The sequence below is a fragment of the Musca autumnalis genome, unplaced genomic scaffold (assembly GCF_047663935.1).
Source record: "Musca autumnalis isolate F117 unplaced genomic scaffold, ASM4766393v1 scaffold_3, whole genome shotgun sequence".
Classification (NCBI taxonomy): Eukaryota; Metazoa; Arthropoda; class Insecta; order Diptera; family Muscidae; genus Musca; species Musca autumnalis.
This window is the reverse complement of record NW_027411866.1, coordinates 7,750,065-7,769,086: the sequence shown is the minus strand read 5'-3', so window position 1 is coordinate 7,769,086 and position 19,022 is coordinate 7,750,065. Positions and strand designations below refer to the sequence as shown.

At 34.8% G+C, this 19,022-nt stretch overlaps 2 protein-coding genes across 11 annotated transcripts in view; one reads left to right on the top strand and one right to left on the bottom strand.

Moving 5' to 3' along the window:
- The window catches only part of LOC141396363 (coiled-coil domain-containing protein CG32809), a 117,755-nt gene that overhangs the window by 62,955 nt on the left and 35,778 nt on the right, over positions 1–19,022 (bottom strand). The gene's annotated exons all lie outside the window — the stretch shown is intronic.
- The window catches only part of b6 (pentraxin-related protein b6), a 36,153-nt gene that overhangs the window by 655 nt on the left and 16,476 nt on the right, over positions 1–19,022 (top strand). The window contains exons 2-4 of the mRNA XM_073971767.1: positions 78–225; positions 17,879–17,972; positions 18,210–18,330. Coding sequence (XP_073827868.1) covers positions 78–225; positions 17,879–17,972; positions 18,210–18,330 — 363 coding nt within the window. The remainder of the gene's footprint in view (positions 1–77; positions 226–17,878; positions 17,973–18,209; positions 18,331–19,022) is intronic.

Here is a 19,022-nt window from a genome sequence, read left to right as displayed (position 1 = left end):
TGTAGAACAGCATCCATTCGGGGAGTCCTTTGTTTACTTTGTTCCCTTATTTTTGTATTTTTTTTGCTGACCTATAGGATCAATGTTCTGTGAAAAAATACGCCTTTAATCACGATGGTATTGTGGAGTATGACAACGAAGTTCCAGAACTTTCACAATTCACAATTTGTTTCTGGATGCGTTTTACCAATCATAGCGGTGATCATGTCATTTTAACTTATTCGGGTAAGTATTCACAGCGCTTTTTAAACGGATTTCCTATTCACGTTAATCTCCAGTAATTAGTTCGGTATGTTATTATTAAGCGGATTTTGTTGTCAGTTACATACTAGGTTGTTACTCTTTGTCTGTAACAGAATGCTGGGAAATTCTTAACCGCATTTCAATACAATGTTGTAGAATGAAACAAAGCCATAATACGTGAGCTTAGATTTGCCGTTCATGGGTGAAGAGTAAATGCAAAACAAACCCAATTCAAATAGGAATGTGAAATTCGTCGGATACCCTATAAAGTATATATATTATTGATCAGCATAAAATTCTATATCGATTTAACCATGTCCGTCTGTCCGTCCGTCTGTCTGTCTGTTGAAATCAAGATACAGCTCGCATGCCGAAATCATGGATGTTAGGACTCGTATTTTAGATATGTTCACTGGACAATAGCCGTAGACTATCCCCGCATTTTCACATACAATATTAGGAACCTATGACTTATCCTGATGACGTTAATTTACTTTATAGTACTAAAATACGTAATTTTTCAAAGTCCGATCTGGGTTATCAATATTTTCCCTATATATATTCACCATAGATATTTCAAAAACAGTTTGGATCGACCACACATAATCTTCTGAAAGAATTTATTATGAAAAAACATCAATGAAATATATTTTGTGACCGCAGATAACGAAAATTGAATAAAAACGGTAGAATATGGTCCTAAATCATATATAAAAAGCGAAAGCTTCTGGAGATGTTAAATATTATAGCTACAAATTTCGTTTGGTCAGAGACTCATAATGAAATTTGATTTGGAACATTTCTTCTTTTGACACAACCCCCAAAAAGTGCGTTATTTTTGGAGATTTTGACTCAGTGTGGAATAAATTTTAATTAAGAGTCTAAGAGTTTAACAAATAATTTCTACCTATAATATCTAATTTTGTAACGTAATTTTCTTAACAAAGTATTTTACTAAGATATCTGGTTTGTTCAGAGAATTACCGTGAAATTTTGTGTAGAACATTTCTTCTTTTAACACCTTTCGTCTTAAACTAAATTTCATGTTACTTTCATGCATCAACTCGAAAAAAGAACAATACAAATTTATTCAAAAAATATTTGGGTGTTTTGTAGGCAAATTTGATGTATATATTTTCTTGATATATATTGCAACTACATATTTCATTTATTCGGCGACTTATATTGAAATTTGATGGAGAATATTTTTGTCTTTGACGGCTTCTATCTAGAATGAAGTTTTGTGGGACAAAACTTAATAAACTCAGATAAAGTCCAACATTAACCCTAAAACGTGATTTTACTTTTGGCAGATTCCTGGCGTTCAGGTACAATTTAGAGTTTTGGTGTATTCGGGGTCCTATAGTAAAATTTTATGACAAATAATTTGTTAGAATATTTTGATCTGATGCGATCACATTTTAAAGGAATTTTTAAACGTTTCTGAAAATAGGGACCAAAAAGACCCCCTTTGGTGACTCGAATGAGGGTTAATTTTTTCAATAAAAAGATACCCCGCATTGTTGTCAGTAATATTGCCAAGGACATTTTATATCTAAAATGCAAGGATTCCAAGGAATCTGATGTCGAATATTTCAAAACCTGTAGAAATGGGCGGATCTTGCCATGCGTATTTAGGTTACTTTCCGACGTAAACTTTCAAAACGCCTATACACGTGTCTTCTTTTCTTCGGTCCTCTTTCATAATCTGGCCGAATTTTCTTGTAATTATTTTTTGTGTTGTACAGTGTAATCAATCAGCGAAAAATATGCAAACTTTATTGTACCTTATGATACCACCATTTTGAAAGTTAAACTAAGTTTGGACCAAATTTGTTCAAGAGATATCGTGAATACCCTTTAAGTGGAATTTTTTTAAATAATCGGTGGAAGTACCGGACCGATATTGCCTATATTCGAATTGAAACTATGACAAAATATGACGAAGGCCATTTTTTGGAGCAAATCAGTTGATCAGTTCGAGGGATATCGTGCTATCCACACACTACATATGGTGCCATAGGGGTTTTTACACCATTCGGGCTGTTTTCTCAAGAAGTATGGGCTTGCCCCTGAAAAAAAACGTTTACCATCGTAATTGAGGCAGGGAAAGCAAGTTGCTTCAACAAAAATCAAAGTGATTCGAGAGCAGGTCTTAAAGTTAACTTATCCGAAATTTTGTGTGATAGGTACCAGAAGAAGTGGACAAATATAGTCCATATTCCAACCTGATCTATATGTGGTAGATATATTAGGATGTGTAAAGTATGGACCAAATCGGTCACTCCCTTCAAGGGTTATTGTGAGAATAATTTTTCCGAAGTTTGGTGGGTGGGGTGGGGGGGGGGGGTGGGGGGTACCTGATGGAGTGGACCGATATGGCTTATCTTCGAACTTAAACTATGTTTGGCCAAAATATTACGAAGGCCAAATTTTGGACCGAATCGCTTGATTCGTTCGAGAGTTATCTTGAGCTCCAACCAGTATACAAGGTGTCATAGGGGATTTTTTAAAGCTTTCAGGATATTTTCTCAGGAAGTAAGGACTTGCCCCAAATACAACTTGAACCGTAGCATGGGTGGCAGTGAATACAAGTTGCTACAACAAAAATCGAAGCGATTAGAGAGCAGGTTCTAAACTGAACTTTTCCGAAACTTTGTGTGGGAGGTACCCGAAGGAGTGGACCGATTGAGTCCATACTATAACATCATCTAAGTCGGTTACTCCTTTCAAGAGTTATCGTGCCAAATTTGTGAGTGGACCGATATAACCCATCTTCGAACTTAAACTAAGTTTGGACAAAATATTACGAAAGCCAAATGTTGGAACAAATCGGTTAATCCGTTCGAGAGTTATTGTGCTCACCGAGAGTTATTGTGCTAGCTAGGGCGGCTAGCCAGCTAAATCGACTCCAAATTGTCTGAAACGGATTTCGTCCAAACATACTTGGGGTCTAAATCCATTATTTTGATGAGGCACAATTTGCCCTCGTTAGCATAAATGCTGAGGGTATAAAAATGATCTTCGTCGCCCTAATAGACAAAAATTTCATGAAAAAAGTGTTATCAAGGCGTGTTAGCGTTCAGAGCCAATACTCATAACTTCCAAAGGGTACGCTAAGCGTTTAAAAAACAAATTGCATTTGAAAGAGGAAAAGTTAGATGATAGCGAAGCCGCTCCACAGCCGATTTTTCTGATGGGCCTCTACCAAAGAGCGAAACATGTCACATAGTGGTGGTTGTGTGGGTTCGAGTCTTCGGCTTTCCTTTTTCACTTACAAAAAAAATCGGTCATTAAACTCGACTCCATGAGAAATTAATTAAAATTAATATTAACAAGTAAAAAAGTATCAGTCGGCTTTGCCGACAGATATATACCCTCAGCCTGTGCAAATTGAAACACCTTTTTTCACAAAAGAACTTATGTATTTAGGGGGTTTCAAAATTTTGGTCGTATGAACCGACAAAAATGTTGATTAGGATTAAAGTTCAAAAATTTTGCGGAAAAGGTACTTAAAGGAATGGACCGACATAGACCATGGGGGTGCCATAGGGGATTTTTACACCCTTCGGGCTGTTTTCTCAAGAAGTTTGGACTTGCCCCTGAAACAACTTTTACCATCGTAATTGAGGCAGCGAATGTAAGTTGCTTCAATAAAAATCAAAGTGATTCAATAGCAGGTCTTAAAGTGAACTTATCCAAAATTTTGTGTGGGAGGTACGGGATGGAGTGGACAAATATAGTCCATATTCGAACCTGATCTATATCTGGTAGATATTATGAGAATGTGTAAAGTATGGACCAAATCGGTCACTCCCATCAAGAGTTATCGTGCGCACAATTTTTCCGTATATTTTTGAACTTTTGTGGGTTAGGTACCTGAAGGAGTGGACCGATATGGCTTATCTACGAACTTAAAGTAAGTTTGGAAACAATATTACGAAGGTCAAATTTTGGTCGGAATCGGCATTTTCGTTCGAGAATTATCTTGCGCTTCCACCCATTAACATGGTGTCATAGGGTTTTTTCAACTTTCAGGCTATTTTTTCAGGAAGTGTGGACTTGCGCCTGAGGAAACTTGTACCTTCGTATAGGGGACAGTGAATACAAGATGTTACAACAAAAATCAAAGCGATTCGAGACCTGGTCCTAAACTAAACTTTTCCGAAATTTTGTGTGGGAGGTACTCGAAGGAGTTTACCGATTGAGTCCATGTGCAAAGTATGGACCAAATCGGTTATTCCCTACAAGAGTTATCGTTCGCACAAGTTTTACGACCATTTTTTTAACATTTGTGGGGGAGGTACCTGAAGGAGTGGACCTATATGGCCCATCCTCGAACTTAAATCGAATCTGGACAAAATATTTCGATTCCCAAAATTTGAACCGAATCGATTGATCCGTTCGAGAGTTATCGTACGCACCAGCCTGCCAGACAGACAGACGGACGGACATTGCTAGATCTACTCAAAATTGTTTGAAACGGATATCGTACAAACATACTTGGGGTCTAAAACCATTATTTCGATTAGGCACATTTTTGGTCGTATCAAAGTGTAAATACCCTCTTTAGCCTAAAGGCTGAGGGTATAAAAATGATTTTCGCCCTAATAGGCAAAGTTTTCAAATAAAACTTTTTCGTTGAACTGGTTCGGCACGGTGCGCCTTAACTAGATTTAAATGAAAGATGCTTACACCTGGGAAGTTTTTGCGGATTCTGAAACTACAATGCTAATAGATGAGAAAAATTAAAAAACCAAAAAAATCGCTGGAGGGATTATCAAATAACCCGCGATCAAAGTTCACATTTTTGGGGGTTTTGTAGGTTTTTACGGTTTTGCTTGGAAACTACGTGTCGTATCGTAATGAGACTAAGGTAAATGCTGTAGCAGTGAAAATTCTCTACAAGATTGACTTTTATGACTTTTTCCTATGATTTACCATTTTTGAGATATTGAAGTTCAAATTGGGACAATGGACTCTCCTTATAAAAAAACAATGGTACAGCCTACGAAAAAATCACACAAGCCAATCTTGTAGAGAATTTGCACAGTTATAAGATTTTCTCAGTTCGCATCTCGATAAGATTTGCCATATTCAAGCAAAATCGCGAAACCCTAACAAAAAAACCTAAAGATGTAACCTGAGCTTCTTTATCTCAAAAATGTTACAACCTGGGAACAAATCATAAACGTCAATCCTCTAGAGAATTTTCACAGCTACAACATTTACTTTAGTTCAATTTCGATAGGACATGCGGTTTCCAAGCAAAATCGAGAAAACCTACAAATAAACTTAAAGATGTGAACTTTGACCGCGACTTATTTAAGAATCCCTAAATCAAAATTTTCTTGTTTTTGGATTTTTTTCATCTATCAAACATTTCTGTTTCAGAATCCACAAAAACATCCCAGATGTAAGCTGTTTTCAGTTTAAGTTAGTTAAGGCACTCCATGCATGACATTGGTTTAAAAGGAGGCGATACAGTCAGTCCATGGTCCAATTTGAACTTCAATATCCCATTCTTGTAGAGAATTTTCAATGCTACAACATTTTCTTTAGTCCCATTACAATACGACTCGTGGTTTCCAAGCAAAATCGTGAAAACCTAAAAATGCGAACTTTGACCGCGATTTATTTGAAAGTCCCCCCGGCGATTTTTTGTTGTTTTTTGATTTTTCTCATCCATGAACATTGTAGCACCTTACATTTAGATTTAGTTAAGGCGCACCGTGTCGGTTGTTTATCTGTGAAAAGGTCAAATGAACCAGTTAGTTCTGCGCAATTAGAAGTTGTACCTTCAAAATCAGCTGACTGAGTTCGTCTTCGGAGGGCTCACAGAACAGTCGGGAATTATCAAGATTATCACGCCTATGGGCTATAACAATTTTTTACAAAATTGGGCTTTGTTAAGCCTTCGCTTAAGTCCTATCCTCCTATAGGAGATATCATAAAGAAAAAAAAACAGTAGAAAAAGACCAAAGTCGGGCGGGCCGACTATGTAATACCCTACACCAGTCGAAATATGTAAAAATGGAATAATTAGTATACATCCCAATACTAACACATAATACCCCTTATCACATAGTGCAGAGTGTCTAAAATCTAGCGGTACTTTAATATGGAAGATATACCAAAATTCGGCGCTATATCAAAACCTGGACATATGTATGTCCATAATTCTTGGTGGAGAAGTTTTTTAATAACCCAAAACAAACATTAAAGTAAATTTTTTGAACTCATTAAACTCCAAATGGCAAATTGGAGCCATATTTGGGGAAAATCGTGAAAATACCTAAAATCGGGAGGTACCGTTATTTGGGGGCTACAAAAAAAACATGGACCTATCTTAACAATTTTAAGTGGCGAAATTTCGTGGCCACTTGGAACCACATATGTAAAATTTCAGCTAGTTCAAGCAAAAAATGTGGCTAAGATCCCTAAAATACCTTAAATCGGGAGGTATCGTTATATGGGGACTATACCGAACCGTGGACCTATCTTGACAATTTTTAGTGGAGCAATTTCGCGGCCATTGGGAACCTCAAATGTAAAATTTCAGCTGGTTTGGGCAACAAATGTGGCTAAGATACTTAAAATACCTTAAATCGGGAGGTACCGTTATATGGGGGCTATACCAAAACTTGGACCGATATAGCCCATCTTCGAACTTGATCTTCCGACGGCTAAAAAATGGTATTCCCCAATTTTCAGCGAAATCGGTCAACAAATTCGACCTGTATGTTGCGAACCGACGGACATGCATAAATCGACTCAGAAAGTGATTCTATGTATATCCCTAGAAGGAACTATGGGTCTATCTCGCTTCCTTTTGTATGTTACATACAAATGCACTAACTCATAATACCCCTTACCACATAGTGGTGTAGGGTATAAAAATCAGCTGACTATCGTAAAAATGTGAAAAATAGTAAATGTAATGTAAACAAATTGTGGCATTTGGCCTGAATTTGAGCAATTGATGAAACGAACATCTTTTTATTCTTATTCCGCCATGGTTATCACTAGAAAAAATCTCAATGTGTTATGGAACTAATTGAAGAGTAGGTTCTTCCATCCAATTTGTGTAATAAAGAAAGGGTTTTTAAATATATCATTGTACAGATCTGCATACATACAAAACGAAATAAGTCACTTAGCTTCGTTGCAAATAGTTGGCACATCTTCGACATTAAAAACATAAATCATGGTGGAACAATGGTTTTGTGTAATAACATTACAGGTTTTTGCATGCAAATGACATACATTCACTGAGGAAAAGAAGTCCATCCCGTTGCTATTTACAACATCTTGCGTCCACTCTCATTCAAATAAGCCATTCATGAAATTCATAGATTGCGAATGGCCAAACAAAACCATTTTTCTTGCAAATATTATTTCCTTACAACTTTACATGGATCCTTCCGGTTTTCAAGTGTCTTCCTTCTAACACAGATTTCACAAAACAGCGATTTATTAAACTGTCCATTATAATACTGGAAAAATCTTCTTCACCTTGTCAAGAGTTAACAAAACAACCGACATCTATTGGCATATTTTACTTTTTCGTCAATTTTTTACCCACTTTTAAAGTTGCTGGTAGAGAAGAAAGATGTTTGCTTGTAATGTGGTAGCTGATTGGCTGGTTGCATCCTCAGCTATCATTTGAAAAAAATATATGCAGACTTGTTCATGCTGCCGGTTGCGCAAGAGTAATTTTGGGTTATAGATTTTTTTTTTCGCAAATCCCCAAAACATTATTAAATGCACTGAGAAAAAAAGTGAAAGGAAGCCAACTTCCTGCTGCATATGCTACCACCATCGTCATCATCATCTGTCTGTGCTTTATGTTTGGTCTAAAGCACCAAAGTGTTTCTGTTTGGTGGAGCATTTTTATTGGCGTCTTTGACAAGCCAAGCAACACACAACTTCAAAGAGTTTTTCTTGCATTTGTTGGCAGTATTGCCATTATGAAGGATATTTGGGAATAGAAATTGTGGGAAAAACTATATAAACTTACCGGTTGTGGATCTCTTAAAAAAACTTTTCTATATGACAGAACATAATTTTTAATTGACGGATTGTGTATAAAATGAAAAAGAAACGGCAACACTGCTGTTTCATAGAGCAGATGAATCAATGGGCATTGCCCAAAATGGCAAATAATACAACAACAAACAGAAATGTAATGGTCAATTTCAAGTTGCAAGCAAAGGCACTGACTGTCTCTATTGGCATTACATAATTGCTGGAAACGGCCAACAACAACAAGTGGATGTTAATGTTGCTGCTGCTGCTACCTCTGGTGTCCCAATGTTGTTGACGATGTCCGTGAGATGATGTTGTTGTTTTAGTCTTGTCTAGTTAGGCCGGTATTGGCTGCGGTCTGTTCAGTAGGCCTCTATGTTTCGTTTTTCTTCATTTTTTTTTTTTTTTTTGTTTCTTAGGAATTTCCATTTGAATTCACATCACTGCCGGCCAATTCACATCAAACCAGACCAAAACCTGGAGTATTGCTACAACAATTGACACAAATTTGCTTAACAGCTTGAGCGTGAATCCAAAAGCCCAACAAGCAAAAAATAAAAAATTTGCAGTGCACGAATAGTTGCCAACTGCAACTAAACTGAATTACTAGGTTACTGAAATAAACTGCACTCGTTATCAGCAACCAGGGAATCTCTTTCGAAAAAAATAATATTCACACAGTTTTTTATTTACTTTTTATGTGTAGTTTCTGTGTGCATTTTGCAAACAGGGATTGGACAGTGGGAGTGAAATGATTAAAATAATCACCCTTATTACGGTTGGCGTTGTCGTATCCAAAATTGCAAGCTGACGTGTCGTAACGTCTAATTGGTATTATGTATGTTTTTGTACAAAAAAGCAAAAATTTCAACTTTTAAATAATTCTTTTGGCAACAAACATTATTAGAATTATTAGTAGATCATTTTTAAACTTTTAATTCAGAAGAAAAACTAACCATACAGTTTTTACAATCAAAATAAGTGTTTGGCGTAGACGTTTTTGTGGTCGTTGGCGTAGTCGTTGTCGTAGGGATATTTTTTGGTACCACGTAACATTTACGACAACGACAATTTTTTTCTCATACTAAATTGTAAAACAATTCGTTTGAAATCATCTTTTGAGCAAGAACTAAGAAATTTACATTGCATCACCCGTTATATGAGGACTCTAACAGATTTTCAATAGAAAGTTTGTTATTTGATAAAGACACGAAATTTATCTCATGCAAATGAATCAAAGTAGTAAAATTTGTATTTATTATAGTTATTTTCCAATATATTGTAATAATCATTGCCAAAAAAATCTTTTAAAATTAATTTGTTTTTACTTTTATATACTGTCGTTTACAAAATCGGTCTCGACTCTTTCCTCGTATTTCAACGCCATACGTAATACCAATTTGTCGTATTACGCCATACGTAATACCGATTTGTCGTATCAAAAAAAAAATAAATGTTGTATTTAAACCAAGAAATGCGTTCTGGGAATTGCAAATGTATTTCTTTCGTTTTTTTAAGGATATAAAATGCTGTAAAAGACAGAAAATTTCGTTGTATATAATTTTTCATCATTTAAAAATGTATCTTACGACTACGCCTACGTCTACGCCTACGACATCGTCTACGCCACTTGAACGTCTACGACTACGCCAACCGTAATAAGGGTGAATGTTGTGATTTTGGTCAGCGTTAAGACCAAGCAGTCACATGAAGACATTGAAACAAAATGAATTTAAACGACATCTGTTGGCCAGGTAACAATACTAATTAAGCATTGACGAGCACCGCATAAGACGATCATAGATGACACCCCATGACACATCATCCGTTTGGTGCCAGGTTTCAAGAACCACATAAAAAACTTTAAGTGATGACATGTGAGGCGCGTGACGCGACTCACAGCCGACCGAATGTGCAGAAGCCTTTAGAAGTATTCTGTAAAACATATAGAAAATTTGAGATAATTATACCATTAGAAGGGTTGAAAAAATTAAGTTGTTTTCTCCTCCAAGTTACCACATGCAAAAATTTAAAACAATGTATAACATTAATTCAATCGCCGCATATTGGGGAGATGGAGAAATGTATTTACTCAACAAACATACCCACTTCTTAACTCTACAGCCGAGTATTTTCCCAATCCTGTAGAATATTTTGAACGGCTTTAAAAAAATTACCACATAAGTAGAGATCAAAAGACACCCTTATACGACCGAAAAGATAGTCCTAACTTCGTTGAATAGGCACAGTCTTTCAGCTGGTTTTTCAATTTTCTCCGTGAAACCACATGCAGACATTAAGCCAATTTCATAACAATTATTTAAAAACCACCTATTAGTTATAGTTACTCAGCGAAGACAACTACCTCCAAACACTACTTCCACAATACGATAGATGACATCCTCTCATCGGGTTGGACATTTTATCTGAGTCAACTGAGATGACTAATATACATTGAAACCAAATGACTAGAGTTGGGCAATCTAGTTCCCAGAGCGGATCGGACTTTCTAGTTCTTTTTCCTAAACAGAACTAGTTCCTTAATATAGTTCCATAGTTCCGAGACAGATATAGTTCAACAATTCGTTCTTTTTCATCGTTCCTTTCTTTGTAAATAGTCCCGAGACCGAAATAGTTCAACGAATCTTTATTTTTCGTCGTTCTTTTTGCTTTCTTCGTTCCAAATAGTTCCGAGCAACGATGAAAACACGACGTTGGCGTTAAATAGAAAGAACGAAAGGAACTATACGAACTAGAGGAACTATATAAACGCAAGAGCTGGATATAGTTCCAAAAGTTCCTTGTCCGGAATAGTTCCTTGGAACTAGTTCGTTCCGGAACTACACAATTCTACAATAACATAAATAACGGCACCTATTGGAGAAATAACATCGCCAAGTTAGCAAAGACAATCACGTAATAAGACCCAAATAATACCACGATAGATGACACTACATTATCTGATCCAGTGATACATACGTAAACTACTTTGATAGCTCCCTTAAATATTCCAAATTGTTAAAAGCATGTTTCGGTATCATGCGTCGAATCAAATATCGAATATCATTCAACTTTGTATGCAAGCGGGTAATCCTCAGACTCGAACTGAACTATAATGGCCTTAGGGAATTTGCAAAAATAATCCACATTGAAAATTTATTTGCATTTAACTTTGTGAGGCTAAAATATCTAGATCAACTAGGCCGAATTTTAAATGGATTCATAATCTAGTTTAGATCGGAAAGGTTGGAAAATTGTTAATTTTGAAAAAAAAAAAATACTACGACAAAATAGTTGTGTTCCAAAACATAGTACTATCTTATATTATTTCTTCAATTTATGAAATAAAAGTGTTGCCGTGCCCCAAAAACTAGGAAAACATGCTTTTTCCTTTAAAGAAAATGGCGTTAAATGATGCCTTCTTCTCCTATTTTTTACTACACAAATTAGGTGGAGCATATTTGCTGGTATCTGATTGACTGATATGCTAATTTTCGTCATTTTTTCCTGAGTTTTTGCAACGGGAACGGTACTTATTGTCAATAAATGTTTAAGTAAATAAATATATAAATAAATAAATGTTTAACAGTTCACTTTTTCCTAGCTTTACCATTAATGTTCTTTGGAACATTAATTTCTAATTCCATTTGACAGAAGTCAGTCAAATAGTAATTCTTCAGACCTTCAGAAACTATCGTTACTTATCCGATATATGCACCAAACAGGGTTAAGCAATCTTCAAACTTATATGGCGTTTCTGGTCACATTATAGATATCAAAAGGAGTAGGTATGTAATGGATCTATCGGCAAAGAAATTTCCAAAGAAGACAAATTCTGAGGATTCAAGTGGCCCATGAAAATAAAAAAGGCATACCAATTTTGTCAATTCCTCGAAAAGATTCATAGGAAAGGTATTGACGATAGCCTTGGAATGAACCTTGATAAAATTAAAAAAAAAACTAAATCTTGATCAACGAATTCGTAGAGTTTTTCTGATGCGTTTAAGCAGTCTGACATATGGTATGTAAGAGAAATATTGGTGATTAGAGGCTGGAAATCGTATATCATCAATTATTTCCGTATGTTTAAGCGATGCTGAAAGTCTCCAGGAGTTTTGTTAACAAAAGGGATTCTTGGTGAAGGCTCTTAAGCTCAACTACGAGTATTTATAGACGACCTCAACGGAACCACAAGATGGGAGTTTGTACAAACTACTTGATGAAGCTCTTCTGAAACCACTAAAACGTATATTAAAAAAAGTAGTTATATTATAGCGCACTTGGAAAATTCAGAGGATTCAAGTGTTCCATGAGAATATAAGTAGCTGAAAAATTAACAAATTTCCCGGAAGGTTATATGATTTCCGAGACATATACCAAGTACGTCTTTATATCAAACCTCGGTAAACGATCGTCACACACAGATGGCGTATTTGGTCTCTTTCTATGTAGATATCATGGCAGGACTTTCGGTAGAACGCTAAACAAATTTCCAGAGAAGAAAAATGCTGAGGTTTCAAGTGTCCTACGAAAATGCAAGTGGCAAGCCAGGGAATGAACTTTCTTCAGAACTGTTAAAAAATACTAAAGGGATCTCTTATAGATTACCAGAAAGCAGTCTTTGAAAGGGATGTTTTTATCGACTAGTTAAGTGAATTCTTTTCAAATCATTAAAATGTAGTCTATACAATACACTCTTTATAGACGCGAGTCCATTATATGCTGTTTATATTATAGGTTTTTGCATGGTTAAACTTCTTTATGAGGATTTATTTGACGTGTAGGTAATGGAAATAACATTTGAAACCCTGTGGGTTTGTTTAATCCGGTCATATATAAACGTACTATAAGCGTGACTTTTTGGACGACTGGATGGGATTTTTCATTTATCGGAGATATGAACCAAGTATGTCCTTATGTGAAATAAGGGTAAATAATTTGCACATCTAGATGTCGTTTCTGGCCACAAAGTTTTAGGAATTAAAATTACAGAATAGCATTACAGATACATACACAATCAAATTTCAATATAAGTACGGGGTTCCATAGCACTGAACCAATAAAGAAAGTGGATGCCCTATTTGATATGAAGACAAATTGAGAGCTTTTAACCTTCTGAAAATAGTTTTCGTACTGAAAAGGAACGGCTGTATAGAATATGGGAAAAATGCATATTATAAATCATTCCCAGAAAAATTTTACCGTATTTTGCATAGATATATTTGGATTCATTGATTAGATTCTTAGCTCTTAAATTAGAACACTCGCAGTGAAATATTTATGACTTGGTTGAGAACTCTCCCAATAATACCATTCAGTAAACCTAAACTGAAATCGGGCCGAGTCTGCTAAGTTTTTTTTCGATAGATTTCAGTAATCAAAGTGAATGTTATCAATCAATGCGTTTAAAATTTTCGCCATTACACTTACATTTTTCATGTGATTGTTGTTTTTAACGTGTGTCGCACAGTGTCACGACTGTGGCCAAAAATGGTAAAAACTAAATACTTCGTTGAACAAATTTATTGATGGGGAGTGATAGAAAACACGTTAATTAAGAAGAATCTGAATTTTGGTACTGATACGTGAAATAGTTTTTGTTATATGAGAATTTAAATCCGACAATTTTAGTTAATACGCATGTTTGTGTTTTTTTTTTTCTAAAATTAATAAATAATATTATGCGTTAATATTTAAAATTTAAAAGTAACGTTCGCTGCAAAAATGTTTCCAAAGTTCTCTTGAGATGTAATAAACTTGGCTACATTTTTGTTTGAATGTAAATATTAATCATATGGTGTTTACATTTACCCAAACAGGTATTACCAAATTTATTAATTTTTTGAAGCAAATTTTAAATTGAGTGGAGTGGGAAAAAAAATTGTATAAAGTGTATATCGATATTTTTTGCTGTATGAGTAGTAAAAAGTGAGTACTTCAAATATATAAAGGTCCCAGCTGCAGAGGTTAGCAGACGAATGTGTCATTTCTCTTTTTCAGCGACCATCTCACTGAGAGGATACCCCCTTTTTTAAAAAATCGTTTTGCGGTGTTGGCTATAGCGCGAAAACGAATGAACCGATCATCATATATTTTTGTCGGCTTATTAAGTACCTAATAATCTTGCTTTAAAACGAAGGAATTTTAAAAATATCAATTTTTAAAAAAATTGTGAACAGCAAAATCAAAATTTGATTTTTACAAAAAAATTGAACCACTAATCGGTCACAAAAATTTTTTTAAAGGTAATTTAAATTAAAGGTAATGCAAAGACAAAAGTTTTATATATTCAATATGCTCACAAACAATATGAAGACTAAACACCAAATTCCAGTCATATCGGGTGAATATTGAGACCACAACACTCAAAATACCGAAAATGAGGAGGCATTGTTCTATGGGGGCTATAGGAAGTCGAGGACCTATATCAACATATTTCTGGTGGAAGGTATAAGTCCCCCAACGGACACTTAATACCAATTTTCAGCCATTTCGGTGTGATAATCAGGCTAAATCCTCCAAAATACCGAAAATCGGGAGGTACCGTCCTATGGGGGCTATATGAAGGCGTGGACCTATGCAGACAAATTTCAAGGTGAAGGTATAATGCCCCCTACGAAGACTAAATACCAAATTTCAGCAATTTCGGTGTAATACTGAGGCTAAAATCTTCAAAATACCGATAATCGGGAGGTACCGTTGTATGGGGGCTATATCAAAACGTGGACCTAACCCCACAATTCTCTGTTGGAATGTTGGAATGTTTGATACCTCTGCCGAAGACTAGCCACAAAATTTGAATACTTTCGGTTGGGCATTGTGTCTAAAACATTCAAAATACCGACAATCGGGAGGTACGGTTCTATGGGGGCTATATCAAAACGTGGACCGACCAACCCAATTTTTTGTCCTGAAGATTGTAAGTCAATAATAGGTACGTGTACCAAAATTGATGCACCTACGACAACTCCTTCTATTTTTGGCCACATTTAAAATGAACTCGCGACATTGTGTGTCGCGACTGAAAATCTTCCGTCTGAGCAATGCATTAGCTGTCATTGCTGTATGTATGCATGTTCTAGAAATCCAAATTTGCAAATTCTAGAATAATATGGGCATGGCGTAATAATTTAATGACATGCATTTAGGAAATCGTAGCATCTACATTTTTTACTATTAGATTGCGTTTCGTATAGACCATTGTCAGGAAAACTTATCTCCAAGAAAACAAAATTGGGGATATTTATCTCGAATGTTAAATCTATTGTTATGTATGGCTGCGATACATTGAACGCAGCGGGGAATAATGGGTATATTCTGGTCCAGTACCATATCCAACATTTCACTGTTGCGGAAAACTAAAAAGGAGAAGGTCTGTTGTGGCAGAGCAGTGAAACGAATAAATAATCAGGGCAATCATGAATATTTCCCTCGGAATTTCCGCACGGAAATAATTTTAAATAGTAAAATTCTTTTAAAATCCATATTTTAAAACGTTGAAAACTACTAGAATCACTTAATTACGTAATATTCTCGCCGAATTGACAAAAGTATGCCCTTTTTGAACATAAATATGGAAATTAAAAAATGTGAAATTGGGGAAAGGGAACAAATTCCGCACGGAACTTTTATTCATGATTGCCCTCAATGATTATCAGTAGATGTTAGAGTGTCAGAAGGAGGCATTTCGTAACCTCCGGCTGCACTCAGACAACTTGGTGTTCCGTGGAGAGCGATTGTCTAGGGATAGTGGTATAGGGTATCCCATGGTCGGCTCCGTCCGACTATAGACTTTTCTTACTTGTTTTGAATTTATTGGTGATTGTCTAAGATATACCACTAGCCAATCCATATACCTCCGTCAATAATGACATGGATTTAGGTTATGGTTATTTATGGTAACACTTTTTCCCATAGATGGCGTCTCATATGCACTTTTTATAGAATTATAAATATAGAATTATATATATATTTCCTTGTGGAAATTTCATACTTAAAGTAAAAAATTGTCTTACTTTGTGCCAAGAATAGGGCAAAATTGTATTCACGTTGATTTAAGGGCAAGAATAGAAAAATGGGATTTAGTTGGTTCAAGAACTAAATACATTGGAAAAATTAAAACTTCTTGTGAATGTTTCAAATCATTTACCTATTTTAGAAATTTGCAAATTTATGTTTTTTTAATCCATAATCGCTTCAGATTTTTATAGACATGCATTCCACTCACAACGAACTAAGAGTACAATTACATTGTACTGGATTTAGCATATCCAGTGGATATACTTTGCGTAACGTCACAAAACTCCAGTTGACCCGGCAAAAAGATCTAATGTAAACGTACTATAATATATCAATTGTTTTCAACTACATAATAAATCATATAATTAAAATTATTATTATGTAATAAATATTTATATACATATGTATGTATGTAAGACCTACATACATAAAAACACACATAATTAGCCATAAATCATGGGAAAAAACAAAACCTGCAATGCAATGAGTTTGCAAAAAAGATTACCTCAGAGCAAACGTAACTTTTTACGACTTTTAATCAACATATGATTATTTTGAAATTACAGTTAGCTTCAAATGTAATCCGCAACATAATGTTGGCCAAATCAGCGACAATTGATGTCAAGTGAAAGACAATGGGGGTTTCTCATTCATGATTACGGTAATTGTTTTCTCGTTGTTGTTGTGATTAATTGCTTAATTTATTATCAAAGTTGGCCCAGATTTAAAAAGACAATTCATGCTGCTCATTGTTGTCTGCTCCAAATCACACACACACCATGGTCTGCCCTTAGGCGAGAAAAAAACTGACAAACAATTAACGATTTAGTTGGCTAGTGGACAAAATTGAATGCATTTTCAGATAGGAAAAGTGTCTGAACTTCAATGAAATCTTTTGAACGTTCAAAAATGAATCGTAAACTTCAAAAGGACCTATTGTGGTTACTTCAGAGTGGAAGCTTATAAATGAAGTCCTTTAGTTCCTTTGAAAATGTACGACTCATTTTTATAGGTTTTATAGATTGAGTTGAAGATTACTGATTGCTTTAAGATTGCCCTCTATGAATGAACCAATATTGAAAGCTCTTGGAGAATTCAACAGAATTACAATGTAATTTTCTTTATAATTCCCTAAGAACTATTTTAATTTTGAACATACATATTTTAGAAATTATAAGTATGGTTCCTTTGAAAATGTACGACTCATTTTTAGGTTTTATAGATTGAGTTGAAGATTACTGATTGCTTTAAGATTGCCCTCAATGAACGAACCAATATTGAAAGCTCTTGGAGAATTCAACAGAATTACAATGTAATTTTCTTTATAATTCCCTAAGAACTATTTTAATTTTGAACATACATATTTTAGAAATTATAAGTATGGTATTAGGCATTAGTCCTTAGTAATACAAGCGAAGTCTCGCTTTGTCCTACATTTATTGTTCGTGGAAAATGTTTTTAATCTATATTTCCATAGACGAAATAATAAATAAATCGTGATAGAGTAGTAATCAATAATCAATTTATTTCTAAACCTATTATTAACTTCATTAATATTTTCCTATTTTTTTATTTCATTGCCAATTAGCTGAGGAAGGTCACCGTGATTTCCAATTCTGGGTAGCTAATGCGAAAAATTCCAGTTTCATATCCATGGCCATAAAAGATCAGCAAATTTACAGGTACGTACACATGAAAACAATATTTTGTGTTAAAAAAAAAAACACAAATTTTCGTCGAAACTACTCTCATAAATCCTTCAATCACTTCACAACACAAAAATTAAATTTCATCAATCAATCATTCCATAATTTCTAAAAGTGTTCAAATAAATTGTTTATCTATGTTTTTAATTCAATTTCGTAGTGAATTTTTGTTGTTGTTATAATCATTTTTATGTTTCTCTTGTTGCTGTTTAGACTCAACTATCCATTGCGGGTACGTCAATGGCATCATACCTGCACATCATGGAATGGCAAAACTGGTGAATGGCAGGTCTGGTTGAAAGCCGAACGTATTGGGCGAGGTTTTCACAATTCCGTAAGTTATGTTTTTTTTTCTAATCTATCATCGTATTGCTCATTTGATTAATCATTTGTCCGGCACATTAAAATCAGTTTAATCATCTTAAAATTGAATTTAGATCTTTTATAAGATAAGAGTATTGTTGGCCACAATTAAAAAAATACATAAATTACCTTTCACTGGTTTTACGACTACACAAGACATCTAAACAAAAGACATATCAAAGCTTAAGACGAATGCATAACAAAATTATAGTTCAAGATCGTGTTCACGTACGCTAATCTCTAATAAAAATGAAAATCTCTAATAAAAAGAGATAGTAGTACTCTTACGCCAACAGAGAAGTAAGATACAAATAGTAAATAGGGAAAGTATAGTAAGGTGGGTCGAAATAGCAAATCATTGAAGAAAAATATCTAATATATTTTCAATGAAAACCACGACGAAAAAACTTCTGAAAAACTTTTCCACAAAATGATATCCCAAAGACTAGGAAAGACTTCTTTCATATTAAAAAGGGCAGCCCGATGTTATTTTTATTCCAGTCATATGGGACTACAATTTTATAGCAGAGTGCGAAACGAACAAAATAAAACACAACTTAATTAGAACTTTGCACAGCAGAAATACTCGGGTAATGTAAGCATTCGCTACGCTTAAGGTCTTTTACACCATCAAATTCACAACTATCTTTGAGTAAGGTAGAT